The following is a 22,410-nucleotide window of genomic DNA, read 5'->3' as shown; positions in this document are numbered from 1 at the left end:
TCCATTACAGAGATATGAAGTCAGATCAGGCATTTGATTTGGGCCCGTTTGTACTGTTTATATTAGAATAAATGGTGACTTTACATGGTGTGTGAAGTTCTTTTGAGAACCTGTGAGCATACTTAAAAACATCCCATCAGTTTACATAATGCTGAGATTTTCCCCTTCTTTCAAGGATTTGGGTAAGGAAGAAGGAATCAGAAATGAGTTAGTTTTACATAAAGACTTTTTAAAAAAAACCACACAAAGTGCTACATAAACACTTTTGGCCTTGCGCTGCACATCGGCTGCCATAGGAATCCTTTTCCCTTTGGCAAAGAAATCCAGTGTTTCTGGAAATCTGCCTATCATCTAGTCAGATCCCTCAACAGCTAGAGGGAACGTGCTGTGAGAAAACAGCTACTGTCTTCCTGCTTGCTGCTTCTTCCCCCAAAAGCTAGAGCTTCAGGCAGTTTCACTGTGCACATGCACCTGGTAGTGTTAAATTAGAACGTGCAAGGAGTCTTCCCATACAACTTCTCTGATCTGGACACTGTCAGCTGGCCGCAGCTGTATACCCTCCAGATAAGAAACTAGAGCATGTTGCTATGGCCTTTCTGACTTGCTTCCTTCTGTTGCTGCCCCTACTGGCTGTTACCTCCTCTTTTAAGTGCCTAATTCGTTGCTTTATTGCTGCCACATCTCTTATTTTACAAGAGCTTCTTTGCTGACTCAGAGGACTTCACATTAGAAGATGACCGTGGGGGAAGAAGGAAGAATCAAAGTTCCCTTATTTCCCTCCCCAGTCAACTTTCTGTGACTTGGAGGGGGAGCCCACAATTCTAACTGCTGGCAGCTGGAATCTAGTTGGCAAAACAATGCTGTGGTACCTTCCAGGCCTTGCATCCCTTTGTCTTTACCCCCGCCACACACACATCCTGTCCTACCTTTCTTTCCCTAGTCTGTCTTTTTCCCTTCCCTTTCCTTGCTCTCTGACCTCCACTCTTACTTCCTCCCTTTCTCTTGGCCACCTTTTGAAAATATTTATACAGGACAAGATAACAGCTAGCAGTATAATGCAGCTGGGGAGCGGGTGGTGGCAGGGGGAAGAGAAAGCAGTAAAGCAACTCTGTCTGGGATCTTTATTCCCAAATTTCACCCAGCAGCATGATGGGGCTTGATTTCAGGAAAGAGTTCCCTCCACTTGCTTTCTCAGTGCAACCAGATTGGAGAGGTATGAGGAGACTTTTAGGTAATATGTTATATTATGCACTGTGGCTGAAAACCCAGAGAACTTTCTCAAGTGATAATTCTCCAGATATGCAAGTGTTCTCAGACAGAGGGCTTTGTCTGGGGAATACTGCGTACGCATTCTAGTGTATTTCAGATTATTACTAGTATGACTATGGTAAAACTTGATACCTTAATTATCAGGGCTTGAAAACTGATGGTGGATGTTTTGGTGTGGTAAGAAAGTAGATTCTTGTTTTCCTGGAGAGGCCCTACCACACCCTGTGGCCTTTGGCCAAATGACAGCTGATTCCCCATGACAGGCTCTTTGTGTCCATTTCGATAATAGAGAATGTGGTTTAAAAGTGGGGTTTTTTTAGCTGTCTGCTTGGATACACCCTCGTGAGAAGTGTTTCAGAACAGCCACTATTGTCTCTTCTGTCCCCTCTCAAACTGTTCCTGTGCAACACCTGCTGAAGGTGTGTGAGAAAGTGGTCTGTTTTGTGTGTAGGGCTCTGTGGTTTGAGGTGGAACATTTAACTTGTTTTTGTTAATTTATACTTGGAAACTAGATTAAAATCAGAATGATTATTTAAATTTTGAAAAAGGAAGTCGTGATCTCCCACAAAGGGCCTCTTTAGAAAGTTACAAGGGTCTGCTGTTACAACTAGTTTCATTTTACCCTGAAACACTTCTAGAAGTGTTGTTGTCATAACCTGAAGAGCAGCAGCAGGAAATAATAAAAAAAATGTGGCATGGACAAAAGAAATTATGTTATCTAACTGCATACATAGCAATCCACTAATTTGTAAACTTCCTTGACAAACACCCAGTACTCAGAAAAGCCTCTAGTTCTAAATGTTTTACTTATCAGAGTTTTCACTTTTGGGAAATGGAGAAAAAATAGTTTCCTTTTAGGAGTGTTAGGAAGAATCTGAAAGATCTGGCTGACCTGATGTTACCTTTTCTACATTAGACTTTTTTCCTACTTTTTTTCCTGTTCAGTAATAGCACTGAGGGCTATTGGGATACCCCTAGTCAGGATGTTGCATTTTAAGCCAGAATACAAGGGTTAGGAACAGAAAAAGGACCAACAGAGAGCTAGGGAAGTCAATGCACCTTGCAAAAGTGCAAAATATTGCCAGTAATCTTTTGGCAGTCTCAGAAGAAAAGTCAAAGGAGACTAAACTCCCCAGCTACTTCCTCACTCCACCTCAAAACTGAGGTACATTGGTTAGAGTCAGCATGGGAAGGGCTTGCACATCCACTGCCTATGCTGTAAGTGTTTTGTAGATAACCAGAAGCTTTTAGTCTATAGGTCAAATAGACTGGCACCTTCTGCCATCAATTTAAGATGGAAAAAACTTAACTCCATCCCAGACTAGAGAGGGATAGAAACACACAGTGTGGGGCATTTCTGCACAAAAATTAGATTTGGTACCTGGGTATTTTCATTTTGATAAAACTCTTTTATTTCCGTAGATTATATCAATTAATTTTCTATTTATATTTAGAGCCACAGCATGTCCAGACTGTTTCAAGCCAGCAAAGAATAAACAGGTAGGAATCCCATATTTGTCATCAGCATCATTCTTCCAGGATCAGAATTCTCTTGCCAATAGATAAAATAAAGCAAGGTTTCTTTAAATTCACTTGTAACTTTTTCTGTTTTTCATTCTATTTTTCTTTTCCCCATCTCTAAAACATTCTCCAGTTGTTTCATATGCCTCCTTTTATTCACTCAACTCTCAGCTTTTCTTCTGTTTAGGATGGCTCACGACTGGGTGTTTTTCCTGGGCTCATCCATTCCCAGACTTTCAGCAAAAGAGCTATCATTTCAAAAACATTCCCAATACTTATAGGAATTTGGTTTGGATACACTTAAAAAAAATCAGTGTAACAGGAGCACTACCAACTGACCTTGGGGGATATGGCCAAAATCAGGCTGAAAAAACCAAACAAACAATCCTGTTTTACAAAAGGAAAAAAATCAAATAGTCATACAGCCACCTCTGATTTCCCCTGGCCACCACTCCAAATGAAACAAAACATGTTCAGAGCAGTTTCTTTTCATATAGTCTAATTGGAGAAAGAAACAAAAAGAGATCTTCCCATGGTTGCAGTCTCTGAGAATTCAATACAAAACAAGCAAATAATTTTCCAGATTTTCCTTTCTCCCCTAGCCAAGGTCTGATTCAGGACCTCATGGGTTAGGAGAAGACTAGACAGCAGTGCTTCTGCTCCTTTGTGCTTTCTCCTACATAGGAGGCACAGCTGTCAATTCTGCCTTCCAGCAGCTTAACAAGCCACAGCTGCCAGCTTTTTTCTTTGGGTCTGGCAGCTCAGGCAGTCTGTAAGGACTAGCTTTTTCCTTAATGCCCAGAGAAGGCATTTAATGCTTTCCTGGTTCACACAGAGATGAGGTACACAATTACTTTAACTCAGCTAATGAAATCCTTTGATGAAATGCCATTTTCACCTTGAAAAATGTTCATCTTCTAATGCCATAATTGTTCAGTACATGGTGGCGTGGTATTTAGCATTGTTGACTTGTCCCAACTCCTTATGCTCCAGTTGTCTGTATCACAGTGGTGGGCTTTAGTCCAACCATGAATATCAAGTCTTACATATACACGGCATAATGCTGTCTTTAGGATATAGCCTGAATTAAATGTGCTTTGTGCTTGACGGTAGAGTTGCTTCATGTCTACTACTTGCACCACCAGGCCTGCAGTAGCATCCACAACTGTTGTACACCACCCAGCAGAGTGTATCACCACTGAATCCACCTTTCCTCAGCCCAGTCTTAAACTCATCCCTGTAGCACCCGTGAAGCATAGGGAAGGCAAGCCCTCTGTGGGTTTTCCATAGCTGCCTCCTCCCCTGCCATGTAATGAAGCACAGAGCTCTGTGCCTTCAGGGAGCAGGACTTGGCTTTTAGTGCCAAAGATGTAATGTAGCCACACAGATGATTTAGGAGATGCAGGAATGGGCATCAGTCTGTATAACACTGTATTCTGTATGTAACCTTAAACACTACTCTATTCAAGTCACTTTCATGTGAGGAGCTGAGTTTATTGCCAGTGGCTGAAAGTAATTTTTAGAGCTGGACTAAAATTTTCTGTCGAGACTTTTTTTTTTTTTTTTTTTTTGGATGAAAAAAAGGCTTTTCAGTGAAATGGAAATTTTTGTGCGCAATTTCCATTTTTGCCAAAAGCCTACATTTTTCAGCAACAAAAAGTAAAATAGATTCATTTTTGCTTAAACTTGAAAAATTTCAAAGGAAAATGTTGACAAAAACAGAAGAATCATTGGTTTTAGTCAAAAAATTTCAAAGAAAAAAATTTTTCCTGACCAGCTCTGGTAATTATTGTGCTGCTTGTGTAACAATGCAAAAAGCATAATGCAGTGAGACTACTTGAACTGAAAATAACAATTTTTAAAATACCATCCAAGAGGCTTTTACTAAGATCCTTTAGCTCTCTGAGATAGGAAATAACAAATAAACTCTTTATCCAATGATAACAATAACTTGCTGAGTTCCAATAGGCCAGCTGCATATTTTACACTAATGGTTTTCCTCGGTAGCTGAGCCTAAAAACAGCAGTAAAGTTTCATTTTTAAATAGGGGCCTAGATACCATGGAGATGGGCACATTGAAAGTGCACAGGCAAATGACTACTTTGCACATGGAGAGAGGCGATTCAGCATACATTTCTGAAGTAAATTAAATTTGCCCATCTTATTTGTTCATCACCTTTAACTGTATGCTTTTACAGAACATATTTAGATGTCTATTAAGTACAAATCTATCTAAGATGCTTATATGCCCCCCCTTACTATACTATGTGAGTACCTCACAGGCTTTAATGTATTTATCCTCACAACCCCTCTGTGAGGTAGAGTGCTGTTATCCTCACTTTACACACACACAACTGAGACCTAGGCTATGTCTACACTTACCGCGGTGTGTAGAGTACATACATTGCATGCCCCCCCAGCACAGGTATAAATAACAGTGCAGACGGGGAGGCACTGCTTAGGTAAAGACACCCAGAACCCTAGGCTAGGTACCCTACATGGCTCTCCACAGGCCGAGGCAGTTCCTCCCACATCTCTACTGCTATTTTTAGCAATGTGGTGTCCCTTTTCTGCTGCAATGAAAGACTCTGGCAGTGGAGAAAGGCTCTGGCAAAGAGGAGATGGTGGGGAAAGGATCCAGCAGCTTCCTAGTGCCAGATCCTTTCCCTGTTGCCTCCTCCCGCAGTATGAACACCACCTGCTTTTCACTGCAGCAGATAGCTACCCATATTGTAAATGCCATCACCAGCGTAGACAAGGCCATAAAGAGACAGAGGCTACGGCTACACTGACGGCGGCAAAGTTGCCGCCATCAGATCGATTTCTCTGGATTGACTGAGCGGTCAGTGAAGACCCGCTCAGTCGATCCAGAAATCGACTTACTGAGACCACCTTCACAAGTGGCGCAGAGCAGTTAAGACGGCGCGCAGAAGAGAAGCAGAGACGTCGACAGGAGTTACGCAAGTTTTTTGCGTAGCTTGCATAACTCCCATCAACTGCCGCCGAATCTCAGAGGTAAGTGTAGACAGGGTCTAAGTGACTTATCCAAGATTGCACAGCAAGCCTTTGGCAGAGCAGGGAATTGAACCCAGCTAACACCCTACCTGCTGGACATCCTTCCTCACTACCAGATGTGTGTGCACAGATCCGCAATAGGCACGTGTGCATGGCTACTGAGTCACCTACCTTGCTTTGTGCTGTGCACATCTGATAGTGTTCAAAGTAGGCACCAAGGAATATCATTTCGTTGGTGGTATATCCAAGTGGAGTTCTGTTTTTAAAAAAGGGAGTAATGTGCCTTAATCATTTACTTAAATGGCAGGTTATAGCTAAGGGGTGACCAAACTGTGGCTCGGGGGCCACATGTGGTTCTTTTACAGTTAAAGTGCGACTCGCAGAGCCCCCAATGCTCTCCCCACTGCCCTTCTCCGCCTACCAGATTGGGGTGGGGAGTCCAGGGCTTCTGCCATGCAGTGGGGTAGTGAGGGGGTCTCAGGGCTTCAGCCTGAGGGGGCACACCTGTCAGGGCTCAGGGCTTCAGCCCCATGGTGGGGTGATGGGGCTAGGGGCTTCTGTGCCATGAAAGGAACCTGCTAGGCTGCCGAGCTTCCACCCTGTGGCAGCATGGTGATGAAGCTTGGGGCTTCTGCCCCATGGGGTGTGCCTGCCATGCCCCGAGTCCCATCACCACCCCACAGGACTTATGCCCAGAAGCCCGGCAGGTGCACCCCAGCTCTTGAACTTCTGAAAATTATTGTATGCGGCTCCAAAGGTCACTAAGTTTGGCTACCCCCGTTATATATATTTTCCTTAGCAGAACATGGTAATTGTTTCATAAGAGTTTGTTTTCTCTCTCACAAGTCCTTTCCTCCTTAGAAAATCTGACATGTTAGCCCAGTCATATTTTAGTCTTCCATACTCAACATCACTTTCTGCTATCAATTGTCAACAGTACATAATGATCTATAATATTTGTTACCTTTATTAGTATACATTGGGGCCAAGATTTTCAAAAGTTGGAACCTAAAAATAGGCTCGAAAGTCCATATCATATGTAGGTGCCTAAATTTGTAGCCTTATTTACAGAAGTGTTGAATACCCAGAAGCTCCCAGTGAGATAAATGGGGGCTGGTCAGTGCTCAGCCCTTTGGAAAAGGAAGCCATTAATTTAGTTGCCTAAATATGGCCTTACAAGTCTAATTTTAGGCTCCTACTTTTGAAAATCTTGATCTTGAACCTTCTAGTCCCACTGGCCTTTTTTTCTTGCTTTTGCATATTTTTTCATATCACCTAAAACGAAGAAGATTCTTAGAGATGTATCAGGCATCTCCTTTAGCTCATGGAGGGACAGAACTAGCGATTGTCCCTGAACCTTTGAAGGCTCTGGGATGGGATTTTTCAAAAGCATCTAAATGACTTAACACCACAAGTCCCATTGAAAGTCAGTGAGACTTGTGCTCCTAGTCATTTAGGACTAGGATTAATCCCAGGACTAAATAATCCCAGATTTATTAAAAAGAGAAAATATTTTGGGGAAAAGTTATATTTTGTTGTGAAACAATTAGTGGCAGTGAACCATATTTTATAATGGTATTTTCCTTCCTGCCTCTCCCAAGCTCCAGTATTTCAGTTTATGGGAAGTTGGATATAAACCATAAAATGAGATTTAACAAGTAATTATATTTTGAAAATCTTCTAGAATCAAAGAGATGGGGCAAAAAAAAAAAAAAAATCAAAGGAGCCTAAGTTCCATTGATTTTATTATCAGTTTTCAATACTTTCTTAAACATACACTTTAAAACTGTTTAGGCCTCAATCCTGCAGATGCCAATGTTGAGTAGCTTTACATCTGCAAGTCAAGTTACTCATGTGCATAAGTACTGGGAAGATCAGGGACATATTGAGCAGCATGTATTGTTAAAGAACTATTGTTAAAGATCATGATTAGTAGGGTGTCAGCAGATGCTGATATTGGAAACATTTTCAGGCATAGGAAAACATGATACTTAAGCTTCAAGTATAAAAAGCAATCTATATTGGTAAGAGTATTTGTGTGGTTTTTTTCTCATTAGGCAAAATGATGTAATTACCCTACCACATCCTTTCTTCAGCCTCTCATATTTCCTTGACTCAGATATTTTATTTTTCATTTCACTATACAGTCTGTTTTCACTAGAATGGCAATTATAAAGGCTTTGGACAAGATAAAAGAAGAGGATTTCCGTGAGTAAGTATACATTGAAACTGTGTGGTTCTTAGTATTGGACTTCTTCTGTACAGAATTAAGATGGAGAGAAAAATGTTAGAGGGAAATACATAAGCATCGTTAATTGTTAAAAATCTACTGATCTATGTAATCGTATGTATGTATTGGTCAGGAAATGTTGCATTTGCATGACTTTTGATGACATTAGAAAGTGTCATCGTTATCTTTTAAGAAATAATCTCACAATACTTGAATTAGATCACAAAGAATTGTTTTTCCCCCAAGATTATTTTATGATTGGCAAATTTAGGGCTAGATTGTGCCACAAGGGCACAACCTTAGCTTATTGCTGCATAGTTACAGAGCCACGAGTCCATCTCTGCTCCCCTGTTGTACCAACAGTAAATTACTCTATGATCTGTTCTTGGAATGCTTAAAACTGAAAAGACAGTATTATAGCAATATTGCCATCCCCGGCTATTCAAAAATCATGAGTCAGGTCCCAAAAAATCAAAAGATTTAAAAAAATACATTTTGGGTTTTTTATTTGCCTTCTGTCTTTTGAGCCTTAGAGTTCGTACTTTCAAGCATTTCTCTGCAACAGTGAGGGTTACTTTTAAAAAAAATGATGCTAAGATTCTTACATAATTCCATGACTCCGGGAGCTGGAGCTTTAAGAAAAATACCAAATATTTTGAGACTCACAATAAAATTATTAGGTGACATGGTAGCAGAAACTTTCTAATGTGCATGTTGCTGAACTGCACATATATTATTGGTCTTTTCCCCACCTCCCAGCAAAGATTTAATAGCAGATGATGTAGCTAGGTTCCGTACAGTATTAAGAATTTTATTATTTCTATAAAATGTACTAAAATACATTTTGCTAGTATACTTTGAAGTATTTATAAATAAAATTATAACTTCAGTTGACAAAATAAATTGAAATACATTTTGCAATGCATTATGCTCAATGTGTTTCATGTTCTTTCACTAACTGATTCGCAAAGGGTCTTGCAGTTTTTAATGTGACTAGAGAGGCTATATTGTAGCTGTGCTTTGAATACATGGAGACAACTGCATGGATTAATTTTTGCTACAATGATTCACCATCATGTTTTGAAATTGCTTGTCTTTTGAATCTCTCTTTTTATGCAGGCATTTTCAATGTCCCCCAAGTTCACCAAAGAATATCTGTGCTGCTGTGGAAATTCAGTGCACTAATGGTTCAGTTTTTGTGGCTGGTAAAATATTTTTCTTGCTGTTATTTTCTTTTAAATGTGCTGTCCAGTCCCTGCTATGTAACCAAATGGACTCCTGCTGTTTATTATTACTCTTGTTACTAAGCATAGGGAAAAAACCCACAGATATGCAAGAGTGAAGTTCTAATGAACTTCTGTAGAGAGGAAAAGAGATTACTTTAACTTGTCTGTCATAGTTTCATAGAATTTAAGACCAGAAGAATCATCTCGTCTGACCTCTTGCATATCATAGGCCAGTAAATTTCACCCAGATACCCCTATGTTGAGCCCAATGACTTTAGTTAAACGAAAGCATCTTAGTTCTCAGGAGACTAAACTCTTGTGTGCCACAGGCAGAGAACTGGAGTGATTGAAGTGCCGCCAATGCCTGAGGCCCCTGCAATGGCAGGGAATCGATTAGGTGAAACATATGTAGATGATCCCTAGCAGGTGATCCACACCCCCTTCCTTCATGAGCCCCACAGATGACCGATTGATGCCCTGAAGCATGAGATTAGATTATAGTCATTATCAGAATACAGAGCTACAGGTATTACAGATTGAACATTTAAAGGAGGGAATAAAGCATATAAAACAAAATATTAAAGTGCAAAAGTTAAGAGTCTCATGGCCAGCTTAGCTCTTCCATACTGCATATATATAATATTTTAAATTACTAATTGGGCTGTGAAATGTTCATTTTAATGGGACTGAAATAGCGCAAGTCTATTGGCCTTCAAGGCATGCTGCAAGACACATACATCTATTTCCACTGGCTGCTGTGAAGGTGAGCCTTTGAGAAAAATCAGATGCATGGAGTGTGACAGATTGACAGTTTCCTGCAATATCCTGAATAAACTTTATTGAATTAAGTTAAACCTTATTGAATTAAGCTTTATACCTTTGGGGAGCCATTGTATTAAAAATGCAGTTGTGTATGTGGTGTTGTGGAATTATATATACCTTCTTTACTAGGAGAGGGATGCTAATGTACTTCCTCTGTTATCAGCCCTTTGAAGCCACCCTCCTAGAGAGGTACGCATATGCTAGTACAGACTGGATTCTCCAAGGACCAAGAGACAAAGAAAGGATTTTTAGATAAATACCCTGGTTTTAAACTGACTCAGGGTCTTCTTACTGAGCCAGCAAATGAACGGGAGACCTGGTTCATAAAGGGCTCCAATCCTAGGTTAGGCTTGGAAGGACTAGGTCTATGGTGGCCCCATAGGACTGGGTGCTTGTTTTGAGCAGAGCTATGATGAACTTATGATCACAAGGAATCCCCTTGGACTGGGATTTGAAGGACGGCTCCTGGCAGAATCCATGTTAGGATTGGTGTGTTCCTGGTAAGCTTATTAGCATGTGTGTAGGTTCTTTTATTGTTTTTAATACGTTTCTCTGTAGCGCTTTTACCTTAAGAATAACACAGGCTTCTTAGAAAGTCCTGTGTGGTTCCTTATAACTGTAGCCATCTCTGAATAGAAAGCAAGCAGGTTCTGTTCGGACAGTCTGTCTGTGCTGGGGATGACACAGTGAAGACAGGGAACTGTGCAGCCTGGAAATACTTGGGTCAGAAGGGAGTGAGACCTGGGTCTCCACCCAAGAAAGGCTATGGCTGGGCAGCTGGAAGCCTGGGGGAGTGGGTGTCCTTGCTGGACCATTGAGCGGAAATACAAGTACAGTTGGCCTGAACTATGCCATGGAGGAGAGAGCTATGGTGTTCTGCAGGTGATTTCATATTGTTTTTATAATTTATGTCAGGGGCCCCTACAGCCTTGGAGAGGCTCCCTATTTATTTTTTATACAAATCTAGTAATATACAATAGGCAGAATTCTGTTCTCAATTTAGGCCAGTGTAAACCTAGAGTAGGGCAAAGTCTATCGACTGTAGTGGTGTTACTCTGGTTCTACAGCAGTGTAAATGAAATCAGAATCTGACCCAGTAAGTGGATTGTATATGAGTTAATGGTGTTTTTAGGACCTTCACTTTGGATTTCCTGACTCCTACTAAAAATTTGTAATATTAACAGAAAACTGTCAAATTGAAAATCACACTTGTCTGGCTTGTTTTTAGTATACCATTATTACAACTAACACCTAAGATTATTCAGATTGAAAGAAATGTAGTATTTTTCTTTCCATTTTGTTTACTTTGTGCCTTTGACAATGCTTTGTGCATAGTCATTTCACTGTTTGCCCCACAGAAGCAGTATTAGTCAGTTTCCTCATTTGTTTGTGTGGGATTTTTCACACAGTTAAGGGGGGAGGGAGAAACACTTTTAAAAACAGGAAAATGTGGTAGTAAAATACCAAAAACTGGCCAAGGGGCAGAGAGGAAGATGTAGTACCTGTAACTGCTTTGAACTCTTATATTTTTAACAAACTAGATTTCATGTTGAAGGCGTCTCTCTAACTTTATGTTAAAGTAAGGTTTTTGTACCATGCAATCTTTTATAAACCAGTTCTTCCCATCACACAGACTCTTATTTCTCTTAGAAGTCAGAGATGGAAAGGACCTTTTAGATAAACCAGTTCCATCTCCCAGCCAGTTCAGGATTGTTTCTTGATTGAAGCATTCCTTATGTTTTGTGGGAGGTGTTGTGTTAACGTGTTGAGATAATATGAGGCTGTGCCTAGAGCAGATCAGAGGAAGACAGTTCTGTTTTGTGGCAGCTTTTGAGGTTTTAAAATTCAACTTTGTTCCACATTGAAACAAAACCAAAACCTTCTGAATGTTTTAATGAAAATGGAATTGTGTTGAAATGTGTATTTTCTCATTGAAACTGGAGCTTTGTGATTTGGGAAGTGACATGTGGTAGATATATAGAGCATTGGCCTGGGATTTAAGAGATCCAGATTCAAGTCCTTGCTCTGCCTGATTCAGAGCAAAGTTTTCCATTCTAAATCACTTTGAAAGCGGCACAGGGACTTGAACCTGGGGGCTTGTCTACACTTAAAATGGTACAAGCTGGGCCACTGTAGCCTTTCAATGTAGACACTACCTGTGGTGCCGGGAATTCGATGTAGTTAATCCACCTCCCCGAGAGGCAGTACCTAGAAGAATTCTTCTGTTGACCTAGCGCTGTCTATTTGGGACTTAGGTCTGCTTAACTAGTGCTTAGCTGAGGAGGGTGGATTTTTCACACCCCTAATGTAGTTAAATCGACCTAATTTTCTAGACCTGGCCTGAGTCTCTCATTTACCTAATAACCAGACTCTACACTTCTCTCTCTCCTTCCCCCGACACTCCCAGATATGTCTCCCTGAAATATTTTGGCTTTAATAAAATGGTTCCAACCAGCTCTAAATGTGACCTCTCTGGCGCATATCAGCTATCAGAATCGAGAGAAAAACAGCTCTGATTTAGTGTTTTCCTGTCTCTATTTTATTTATGCACAAAAATCAGAAATTCAAAATTGTGATCCCCATAGCAACTATAACTTGAGATCCCTTGTGCTGTGCAGTATTTAGTACATGGTGTTAATTTTAATGATTTAATATAGGTGTGCAATTTGCTGAGTTACAGTTGCTAGAGAAATCCTACATTTGAATTTCCTATCTGTAAGATGTAAAATATCAGTTGCATTAGCATTGCGTTTTTTTGCATTTAATTTATTTTTAAGAAAAAAGACAAAAAGGAAGAGAAATGTGATAAGATGTTTTAATAAGTACACTGATTACATCCAACACACTATGTTAAAAAGAACATTAAAGTGGCAAAGTCAAGTACTCAAAAATTTCAGAATTAAGATTGCTGTGCAACCCTTTTGAGCACATGCATTATCATACAACCTTTTTTAATTACATATCACATACTATTTTTTCCAGAGGGCCCCTTCTTCATTCAGTGAATGAGAAGTTATTCAATGTTTCCTTTTATCCTCCTTTTTCAGTTGTGGCCCTGACTTTATTTAACATACATCCTCCAAACCCTGCAGTGAATATAACATTCTTAATTTCCTCCTGGACCGTCCTGTTATGCTCTCCCCATAGTATCTTAAGTGATTATTAACAAACATCAGAATTTATCTTTCCAACACCCCTGTGAGATTAGGTGGATTATGCTGTGAAACAGTAGAACTCAAAGCTCTCGTCCATAATGTTAGATGAATTAATGGTAACATACTTGTTTTACTGACAGGAAGGTACAACAAATATTCAAGGAATTTACCACAAACTCCCTGGATTATAGACGGAGAGCGAAAGCTGGAGTCTTCAGTGGAAGAGCTGATTTCAGAGCACCTCATGACAGTATTTAAAGCAGACAGTGAGTGTTCAGTATTGCATGTATAATTCATAGTTGTTAGGTTTATTTTTCTTACACATCCTGAAAACAACCCCACACCTGGCACCTTGGTTAGCAGCTTCAATAGACAGGCAAATTGAATGCACATGGAAAGGGAACTATTTTCTCATCCTTCTCAGATGTCCCTGCAAACCAAGGCTGGTCCTTCCATTGCTTTATGTTATGCCTGATGAATGAATCATTCAATGTTTGCTTTATTTTATATAGTATTATCATCCCTTTTAAAATAGTTCTGCAGCTGAGCCTGATAGTGCCAGGGTCTAGCATGGATGGTAGTTGGTTGTAACCCCTAAATCTCTTTCTTAACAATCTAATGAATGCTCATCACAGAAGTCAGTATTTAACAATTAAGAAGTGCTAAAAAGATTAATAACACATATTGGTTTATACTTTTATCCTTTGACTAGTGCAGTGTAAAAGTGAAGTAAGTGTGAAAGGACTCATCAAGTGGGTGAATGGAGCTTAACTCCCAGGCATGGTTGGGCCATGAACAGTCAAGCCTAGTGTGTGGAGTCGGATCTAGCGGGTCTGGCTGGAGCCAAGGTCGAAGCCAGGAACCAGAGGAAGATGAAAGAGCAGGCTCTGTCGTAACAACTGGTTGGGGATCCATCTGGTTGCACAGATAGCTTCTTGGTGTCTTCTTCCAGTTTAAATAGTGTTCCTGGACACATCAGGCCCTCTGGGAGCACTGCCAATCAGGCCCTCTGTGGGCAGCACATTCTGTGGTCCTTGGGCCCACAAGGCTCACAGCCCGTTGACTGCTGCTCTGCCACAGCTGTTGGGTGGTGGCGTGCATGTAGCAGTTGCTCAGGACAGGCAGACCCAGGTTCTAGACCTGCAGATTCTGATACTTCCAGCTGGAAAGCCTTGTTTATTAATTGCTTCTGTCTCAGGCATTCCAGAATACCTACCTTGGCCCTTTTCTCTTGATCTTGTTTCACTGCTTTTCTGCTGTGCTTAGAGACCAACTGTCTAAACACTCATCAATTAAACAGGAGTTTATCTGTAGGTGAGGAGTGATTATTGTCCATCTCTTGGTGACCAGACTCAGGATTAGCGACTGTTAGGTACAAGGGCAAATTTAATTAGAAATGAGCAAAATTCCTTTTCCCCTGCAGTTGTATGTGTCAGACTGGGCACAGGAAATCCCAAAGTAGTAATCACAGCTTACTATTAGGGCAGGTACTGAGAGGCACATGATTTCGCCATGCAGAACTCTCACAGCTGCTATCTACGCAGGCCTGTACATTAACGGTGAGAAAAAGTACCAAGGGCTGCTCCAGCTGGCACCTTGCAAAACTCAAGCAACGGATCACCCTCCCATTTCTGTTGCTGATGTGGTTAATGCCCTGATGGAACTATTTTGTACACTGATGGTTGATGGAGGGACTTTTAGCTGGGTAGGCCTCACTGCTGCAAGGAAACCCCATACATGATGAAGAGAGATGTATAGTCTTTGTGGCCTCCAGGTCTCTCTTGGGAAGCTCCACAAAGCTACTGTCATATCCAGAGGGTGAATTTTTTCCATGTTCTTCCTAGGTGGGATGGAGGTGTGACAGTTCCTGGGCCAGTTTAACTGGGGAAGGGGTCAGAGGTAGGAAGCTAAGTACCAATCTAATCCTTCACCATATCTTTTGGGGGGAGGGGGGGGGGAGAGGAGGAGGGAATATGTCCATGCCTACAGGTGACACTTGAAGTTCCCTTCCCCTTCTGGCCAACTGTATGGCTAACAAACAGCATCAGCGGTGAGAGGAATCTCACTGAAATCTTGGGGCATTTATGAGCGTATTCAGGATAAGAGTCACAGCACGGGGGGACAGCAGAAGGCTGGAGACTCAGATTGAGTTTATTCACAACCTTTAGGTACATAACTCCATTTAGGTAAGAAGGGGAGTAGGGATTAGCAGCGAGTGGAATTCCTTTTAGGGTTAAGCTGCTCTTTCAAACTTCCTCAAGGTTGTGATGTCCCTCATTCAGGCAGAGGAATTAGGAAGTCTCTGTTTGAGGGATGAGACAGTGACTGTCTCCAGTTTTGTTGCAATAGAGTGCAGGCTACTTTTTAAAATTACTTGAAACAGTTTTTCTTCTTTTTCTACAAAGTTGAAAAGCTTTAGAGTGCTTTAACCATTTAAAGATAAAAATCTCTCATTCCCTGTTCATATTTGTTTTTAAAGGTTTTAATTTTTCATCCTCGGGAAGAGAAGATGTGGATGTGAGAACGCTAGGCAATGGTAAGGTTGGAATGTCCCTTCATTAAAGGCATAAACTGAACCAAATGCTGTCTTGGATCTACTCTGACCCATTTTGTTGTTTGTAAATGGAAAACGAGCTTGTGACACAAATGCTACTTTGAAATTTTCTCAAAGTAACTTTAGTGATGTATTTATTTAGACACACAGACTGACATTATTTCATCAAAAGAACTTTGTGTGACAGAATAGACCTCACCATAAGCTTCTTGGCTGCACAAATACAAACATTTAGAAATCCAGAGCTTGTTATAAATGTTTTATCTTGCATTCCTAATTTTAATCTGTTTGTCACATCAGTACATACATTGTTTTTTGTTATGTAATTCCGTTTTACATCTTTTAGTTAGAAAAATGCCTGTTATGCTTTCAAGATGATCATTTCACTTTCTGGATGTATCTCCTTTAATCAGCTATGCTAATAATTCCAATAGCTTTCAAGTACACTGAAATAACTGTAGCAGAAAGAGTAAAAATCAATAAGAGGTGTACCAGACGCTGGCTAATTTGTGGTATAATTCCAGGCATTGCATATCCTGGGATCTGCCCTGACCCAGAGCACAGAAAGTGCAGCCATTTCAACAGATGTTTAGTTGAGGGATCTGGATTTAATGTCATCTTGCACCTGGGCATTGCTGTAGGTGACAGAAAATAAGCTAATTAACTTTTTTCTTATTTTATTTTTTAATTAGCACAGACTTGTACAAAATGTCTTCTGGGAAGCAGTAATTTGCACTTACTGATAATACTTAGGTTTAGTAGCCAAAAAATGTCCCTTGTTTCTTTCCTTCCACCTGATGGCCATGTCTCCTAAACTCTCAAACCCCATATGTGTTTGCATAACAACAGACACATTTTTCACACCTTCTGACCTTAATGCATAAATCCAAACATTAATTTAGAACAACATGGTTTTATGTTTTATGACTGTGTTCATGTTCCCAGGAAGGCCCTTTGCTCTTGAGCTTGTGAAGCCTCATAGAATACATTTTACTGCTGTGGAAATGAAGGAGCTTCAGCAGGTAAGTCATTTGCACTTCATGAAAATTGTAAAGCACATGTACTTTTGAAACTGGGCAGCTTTGCTAACTGATTCCTTTTCTGACATCACAGAAAATTAATAACTCTTCAGACAAAATCAAAGTTCGAGATTTACAGCTCGTCACTAGGTCAGTATTTACTGTCTGGCAAAGCAGTTCAAAACAATTCTGGGAATTCTGCAAACATCCTCATTTATATAGCTATATAATTATGCTTGTGTTGCATGTGTGTTTTTCATTTCTCTTGTTTAGAGAGGCAATTGGACATATGAAAGAAGGTGAGGAGGAAAAGACAAAGACCTACAGTGCCTTCATATGGATAGACAAAGCAATACAGAAGGAAGATATTGCACTTCTAGATGATATGAAGGTATCTTTATTTTTCTTGCTTTTCCAGAGCACCTGCCCTCTGCTCTAGGTACTGTGTCTCTTTCTCTCTCCCATTGTATTTCACTGATCATGGGTTCCTCGTGCCCTTTTATTTTAGAACCTATTGTATCCATTCTCCCTTTTGCCATTCCTCAAGTCCACTCTTTCCTATCACAGAGTCACTGTTGCCATGTTTCTCTTTCAGCCAGGATGACCAGTTATTAGCCTCCTTGGAGGCAGATGTTGTGCCAGATATCAAACAGCAGAATGTGCTTTTGGAGGTGGAAATCACTCTCCCCAAGTGCCCTTCATACCATCTAAACATTCCAAAGGGTAGATGAACAAAACAGAGGAGGAGATTAAAGCAAAACTAGCAGATTTAGCTTCGTGTTCTGTCCAGCCCCAGTCAGTGTCACTTTGGGGACACGTTCAGATGGCTGTGCAGAATCATACAAATTAGAGGCCTTACACAAGTATTTGAAGTAAAGAGAATGTTGAGGTGGCATATGAACTGCTCCAAGTGTCAGTCAGTGAGACATGTTGTGTTGAAATATGGTGGCTGGTAGGATGCCCATTTCTGTGTTCAAGTTTTGTAGTGTTGGAACATGTCCTAAGGGTCTGATAGCAAGAGTATTCTCAAGTAGACACTACTTTCACTTAGTCTTTACTCCAAAAGTTGTGTGTGTTTTGGCTTCAAGGATTAAAATGCATGAGGACAACTGGTGCTCAACATTTTTATCACAGTAGAAAAAGATGCTTCCCAAATCAATGCCTCTTTTTGTAGAGGAAAGCTCTTTAAAGAAACGTGATGAAATCTTTGGTCATCTCAGCTCTGCTTTCTAATTCTTATTTGTGGAGGTTTGGATGCAGTTTAGATACAAGCCTTTCATTTTTGTGTGTGTGCCCTGAGGCTCTTACTGAGTTTATAAATCCTGGAGTTATTCCAGCAAGAGACTATGGAGATTTCAAGGTTATTATTTCTCTGCATTTGTAGTTCCACTAGCTTGTATCCACATGAGGTCTTCTCAATAAGACTTTAAAAAATAATTGCCCCCTTTTTTCTTTGATATACTTGGAGGAAGACTTAAAGAAGAAACACTTCTCAGAAGATCCTTTAACTACCAGAATATATTATTAAAAAGCTGTTTTATATTAAAAGAAAAAGATATATACTTGTTAATTTTGTGTTTGCACTGTATTGGACAGTTCTTTATTTATTTGCTTTAAATTCTCCAACAGGAATTAAAGATTGATCAAAAAACACCTTTACGGGTTCTTCACAGAAGACCTTTAGCTGTAAGATCTCGTGTCATTCACACCATGAAATCCGAGTACATAGATGAACATAACTTTCGTCTGCATCTGAAAACGCAGGCAGGGACGTATCCTTTAAACCTAATGCATGATACATTTTAGAAATAGTGTATTGTTACTGCGGTAATACAGGTGGGGTTTTCTTCTGCAAGTGCTATTGTAGTCTGTTTGCATTATAAATCCTTGCTTTTCAACAGTTTATACCTTGTCGTGCTGGGGAGGTTGTTTTAAATTTTGCTTTGAGCTGAAACATGTACAAGTTACGAGCTCAGAAATGCAACTGGAGTATATATTGTTTTGCTTAGGAACAGAAAAAACTTGAATAATTTTCAAGCTATAGGAAAGCAATAAATATATAGATATTCACAGATTTCATGCCCTTTTTGCATTTGGCATATTCTAGATTGGGATAAAGATCTGTGCATGTTATATGCCAATTGCTGTCTTTTTGCCTGTATTTGCACTGAAGTCTTCAGTGGTATTTTGAGGGCAGCATTTGGCTCTACATCCTTAGTATACCATAGGCACTTCTTAACATAAAGTAAAACCTCTGAATATTAACACTAAGAATCAGATATGGCCAATAGTTTTTTTCAGATTGATGTGGGTAGTAGCGTTATAAACACGCTATGTGTTCTGAATGGATGTGTTAAGACATTCTCAGTTTTGCCTGAAGAACCCTCTTTAATCCATCCTCTTGGTTCTAGTTCTCCAAACACTGCATGAATAAACATACCAAGTGTCCTATTCCAGCTTCCACTGAATCTGGAGAAATGTGCTTCATTCCCTAGATGAAATGGAAGGGGGTGGGGTTCAAGATATGTAATTAACATGTATTTGTGAGTTTGTTAGATCCTGGGTTAAATGTATTTGGTTTTATGATTTAATATTTGCCTAACACTTAGCTTCTAAGAATCTATTTAAAGGCAAGTTAGCAGTATGACTCACTCATTTATTATCTGAGAAATACTTATATAACTTTTTTAAAATTAAACTCTTCTAATGACTGAATATTGGTATTTAATATAGGTTGTTGGTTACTTACTGTAATGGGTTTAGAATTCAGTAAAATGTCACTACCCAGTTTAAAATAAACAAAAGCATGGATTGTGGGGTATGGTAGCTTTCAACTTTAGAGTTAGATCCCAAGAGCTAAATAAAGATAGGAGCAGCTCCCACAACTGATTTTCCAAACACTGCATCTTGAATCAGGAACAGACATAGATTTTGGTATTTCTGCTTTGTGTTTTTCACCATATCCTTTTCACCTTTCTACATTAATCAGCTCTAGTCCTGCAAGGCCCACACTCACTTTTCCTTAAGCAAGATTCAGTTACATTAAAGAGTTTGTACATGGAGACTTTGGAAGAACAAAACCCAATATTGGCTCCCTACTTAAGACAACTGCTGACATTCTGGAGCTGGATGTAGAGGTAAACTGTTCATAATATATCCCAGCTGGAGGTCAGCAAAGCAATGGCATATTAGGGTTTGTCTACACATGAACAATGATCCAGAATAAGGCCTGGTATGAATTTAAAGCAGATTAACTATTCCAAAATGGATTGAGCTACTTTGGATAAGGCAGTCTTATTCCAAAATAAGAGCATCCACCCATGGAATTAATCAGGGATAGCTATTCTGGAGTTGTGCAGATAAGCCCTAGAGCTGTATGTATAAACTTTCTTGCTTTGGCCTAATTAACATTTCTTACTGCCATTAATGCAAAATATGATGTTAATATAAAATAATTGTTTAAGTTTTAAACACATCATAGAGCCATATGCTCCGATGCCATTGGTGTCCTTCACTCACTGATGTCTTCAGGGCTCATCCTGGGAGCTGGAGTCTGCTTACCTGGAGAAGGGTCTCCTGGAAATCATGTGTTTATTTAAAATCTGGCTTTATAATGTTCATCAGTGCACGGTGGAGTGTAATTTAGCAATAGCGAGTTTTTCTTTGCATGTTACGCATACCATATCTTCTTCCTTTAATAGAACCTCTGAGAAGTGGGGCTGATTCAGAAGTAAGAGAAATGTAGTCTTTCGTATCAATGCCATCTGTTCAAATGCAGCACTGGATAACATCTGACTACTTGCTGGTCTCTTCAGTATGGTTTCTAATTGACACCTATCCATCTTACAGTCTCATTACCCCTGATGGCAAATGCCCAGATTGGCACGAAGACTAAATTTTTCTTGTATCAAAAGGTGGTCACTGCAAATCAGGAATTAGGCATAGTGGTAGGACAGAGTTTGGGAGGAAGCTGTACCAGATCTTTGGATGAAGGGATGTTTTTGCAAGTATTAAAAACCAGGCATGATCACTAATTTCACATTAAAAAAGAAAAGGAGGAAATAGAAAATGACTAAAGTTACCTGATTCTTAATCCTCTGTCACAGAATAAACACACAGAGTTGTTTGTTTGGAATCCCAATTGCAAATCTTTTAAATTACAAATAAATTCTTGGCCTCACTGAAATCAATAGAAGTTTGGCCACTGCCTGCAGTGAGACCAGGATTTCACCCATACATGTTTGAAGAACTGCTTCACTTTGTGCTCCAATGATAGTTTCCTTTAATTCTACGGTCATACTCAGTACTGTAATCTGGCTACATATATTTTAATATTTAGTGATTTATTTAAGAAAACGATGGACTAAAATTAGTTCTTTAGTTTCTGGAATTTCAAATGAAATTGCTGAAACATTTAACTGCAGAGTTCAGTTATACAAATCCAATTGGATTTACATTTAAACAAATGGCTGCCGTTTAATACTTTTTAAAAATGTGAAACAGCTAGCATCAGGATTTTACCCCTGCTAACTGTATCCTTATAAAGGGGAATGGGTGAGGAGAAAGTGCCTACACAGACAAGTGCTGAACGTGAGCAACTAATGCTAGACTGCCGTTGATAAGCATTGCTCTCACGCTTAATGGTGTCAGTGCAATTATTGCTCACAACTATGAAAGATGTCTGGGGACTTGAAAATAATTAGTCATTTTCCTAATAATGGATTTTAGCCTAGCCCAAGAACCTAATCTGTCTATGAAGATATAGATTAGGTAAGGAGTAGGTGTGATTAATTTAGGCAGTCTTGAAGCCCGGGTGTCTAATGTGCCAGCATTGTGACCCCTACTTGACAAATGCATGATGCTTCATTAGTGAGGGAGGTACTGCCTCTGGAACAGAACTGGCAACAAGTTTACACCTAAAAGGAATTGGCAATGGGGCCTCAGTGAAGCCAGGGGAGAAAGATAATCCAGGTTCCATTAATTGTTAGACTTGCTGCTAATAAAGTATATACGTCAATATGATCTGTGCATTTTGCACAGAAGTAATGACTGTTAAATCATCTGACCTACATAAAATCAGCCCTCCTATTTTCTGAATGTACTGTATGTGTTCAGGAATCAAATTTGGGGAGGGAAGTGATCATACTGTACTCAAACCCTGCCCACAGTTCAAACGCTGTTCTTAATTCCATAATACCTGGATGTTTCTGATGAACTGATCAGCAATAACAATTGTTTCATGTTTAACTCTATAATTAGCCTGAACTACTGTTTAGGACTGGCTGGTTCCAGTCTCAAACCAACATCACTGCATTTCGTCACATTTGGAAAAACCTAGTGTAAACTGTAAAGGTTAAAAACAACTTTTTGGCTTTTTCAAAATGCAAGTTTACACTCTGCAGAAACTTAGACCACTAGAGAATTGCAGATACATCATGCCACTGTGTACTGGCTTAGTCCAATATTTTCTTGTGCTATGCTGCTTTGCCATATCTTTTTAAGAATATATTCCCCTCTTGTATTAAACTTATTCTTTTGTTAATATGCAGAAGGCACTAGTGGCAAGTCTTTTCTAAAACACCAGCCTCTCCTGATCTTG

The 22,410-nt window shown here is 39.8% G+C and overlaps 1 protein-coding gene across 2 annotated transcripts in view; it reads left to right on the top strand.

Annotated features, from left to right (window-relative positions):
* The window catches only part of PUS10 (pseudouridine synthase 10), a 58,690-nt gene that overhangs the window by 34,312 nt on the left and 1,968 nt on the right, over positions 1-22,410 (top strand). For both annotated transcript variants that reach the window (XM_067565201.1, XM_067565202.1), the window contains 10 exons: positions 2,724-2,769; positions 7,953-8,017; positions 9,155-9,240; positions 13,379-13,504; positions 15,718-15,774; positions 16,738-16,814; positions 16,906-16,961; positions 17,085-17,202; positions 18,441-18,583; positions 19,849-19,948. In XM_067565201.1, the coding sequence (XP_067421302.1) occupies positions 2,724-2,769; positions 7,953-8,017; positions 9,155-9,240; positions 13,379-13,504; positions 15,718-15,774; positions 16,738-16,814; positions 16,906-16,961; positions 17,085-17,202; positions 18,441-18,583; positions 19,849-19,948 (874 nt within the window). The remainder of the gene's footprint in view (positions 1-2,723; positions 2,770-7,952; positions 8,018-9,154; positions 9,241-13,378; positions 13,505-15,717; positions 15,775-16,737; positions 16,815-16,905; positions 16,962-17,084; positions 17,203-18,440; positions 18,584-19,848; positions 19,949-22,410) is intronic.

Source organism: Emydura macquarii, unplaced genomic scaffold (assembly GCF_026122565.2).
Source record: "Emydura macquarii macquarii isolate MOO-44397 ecotype Brisbane River unplaced genomic scaffold, CSIRO-AGI_Emac_v2 contig_2676, whole genome shotgun sequence".
Classification (NCBI taxonomy): Eukaryota; Metazoa; Chordata; order Testudines; family Chelidae; genus Emydura; species Emydura macquarii.
This window is presented reverse-complemented; position numbering and strand designations above follow the sequence as displayed.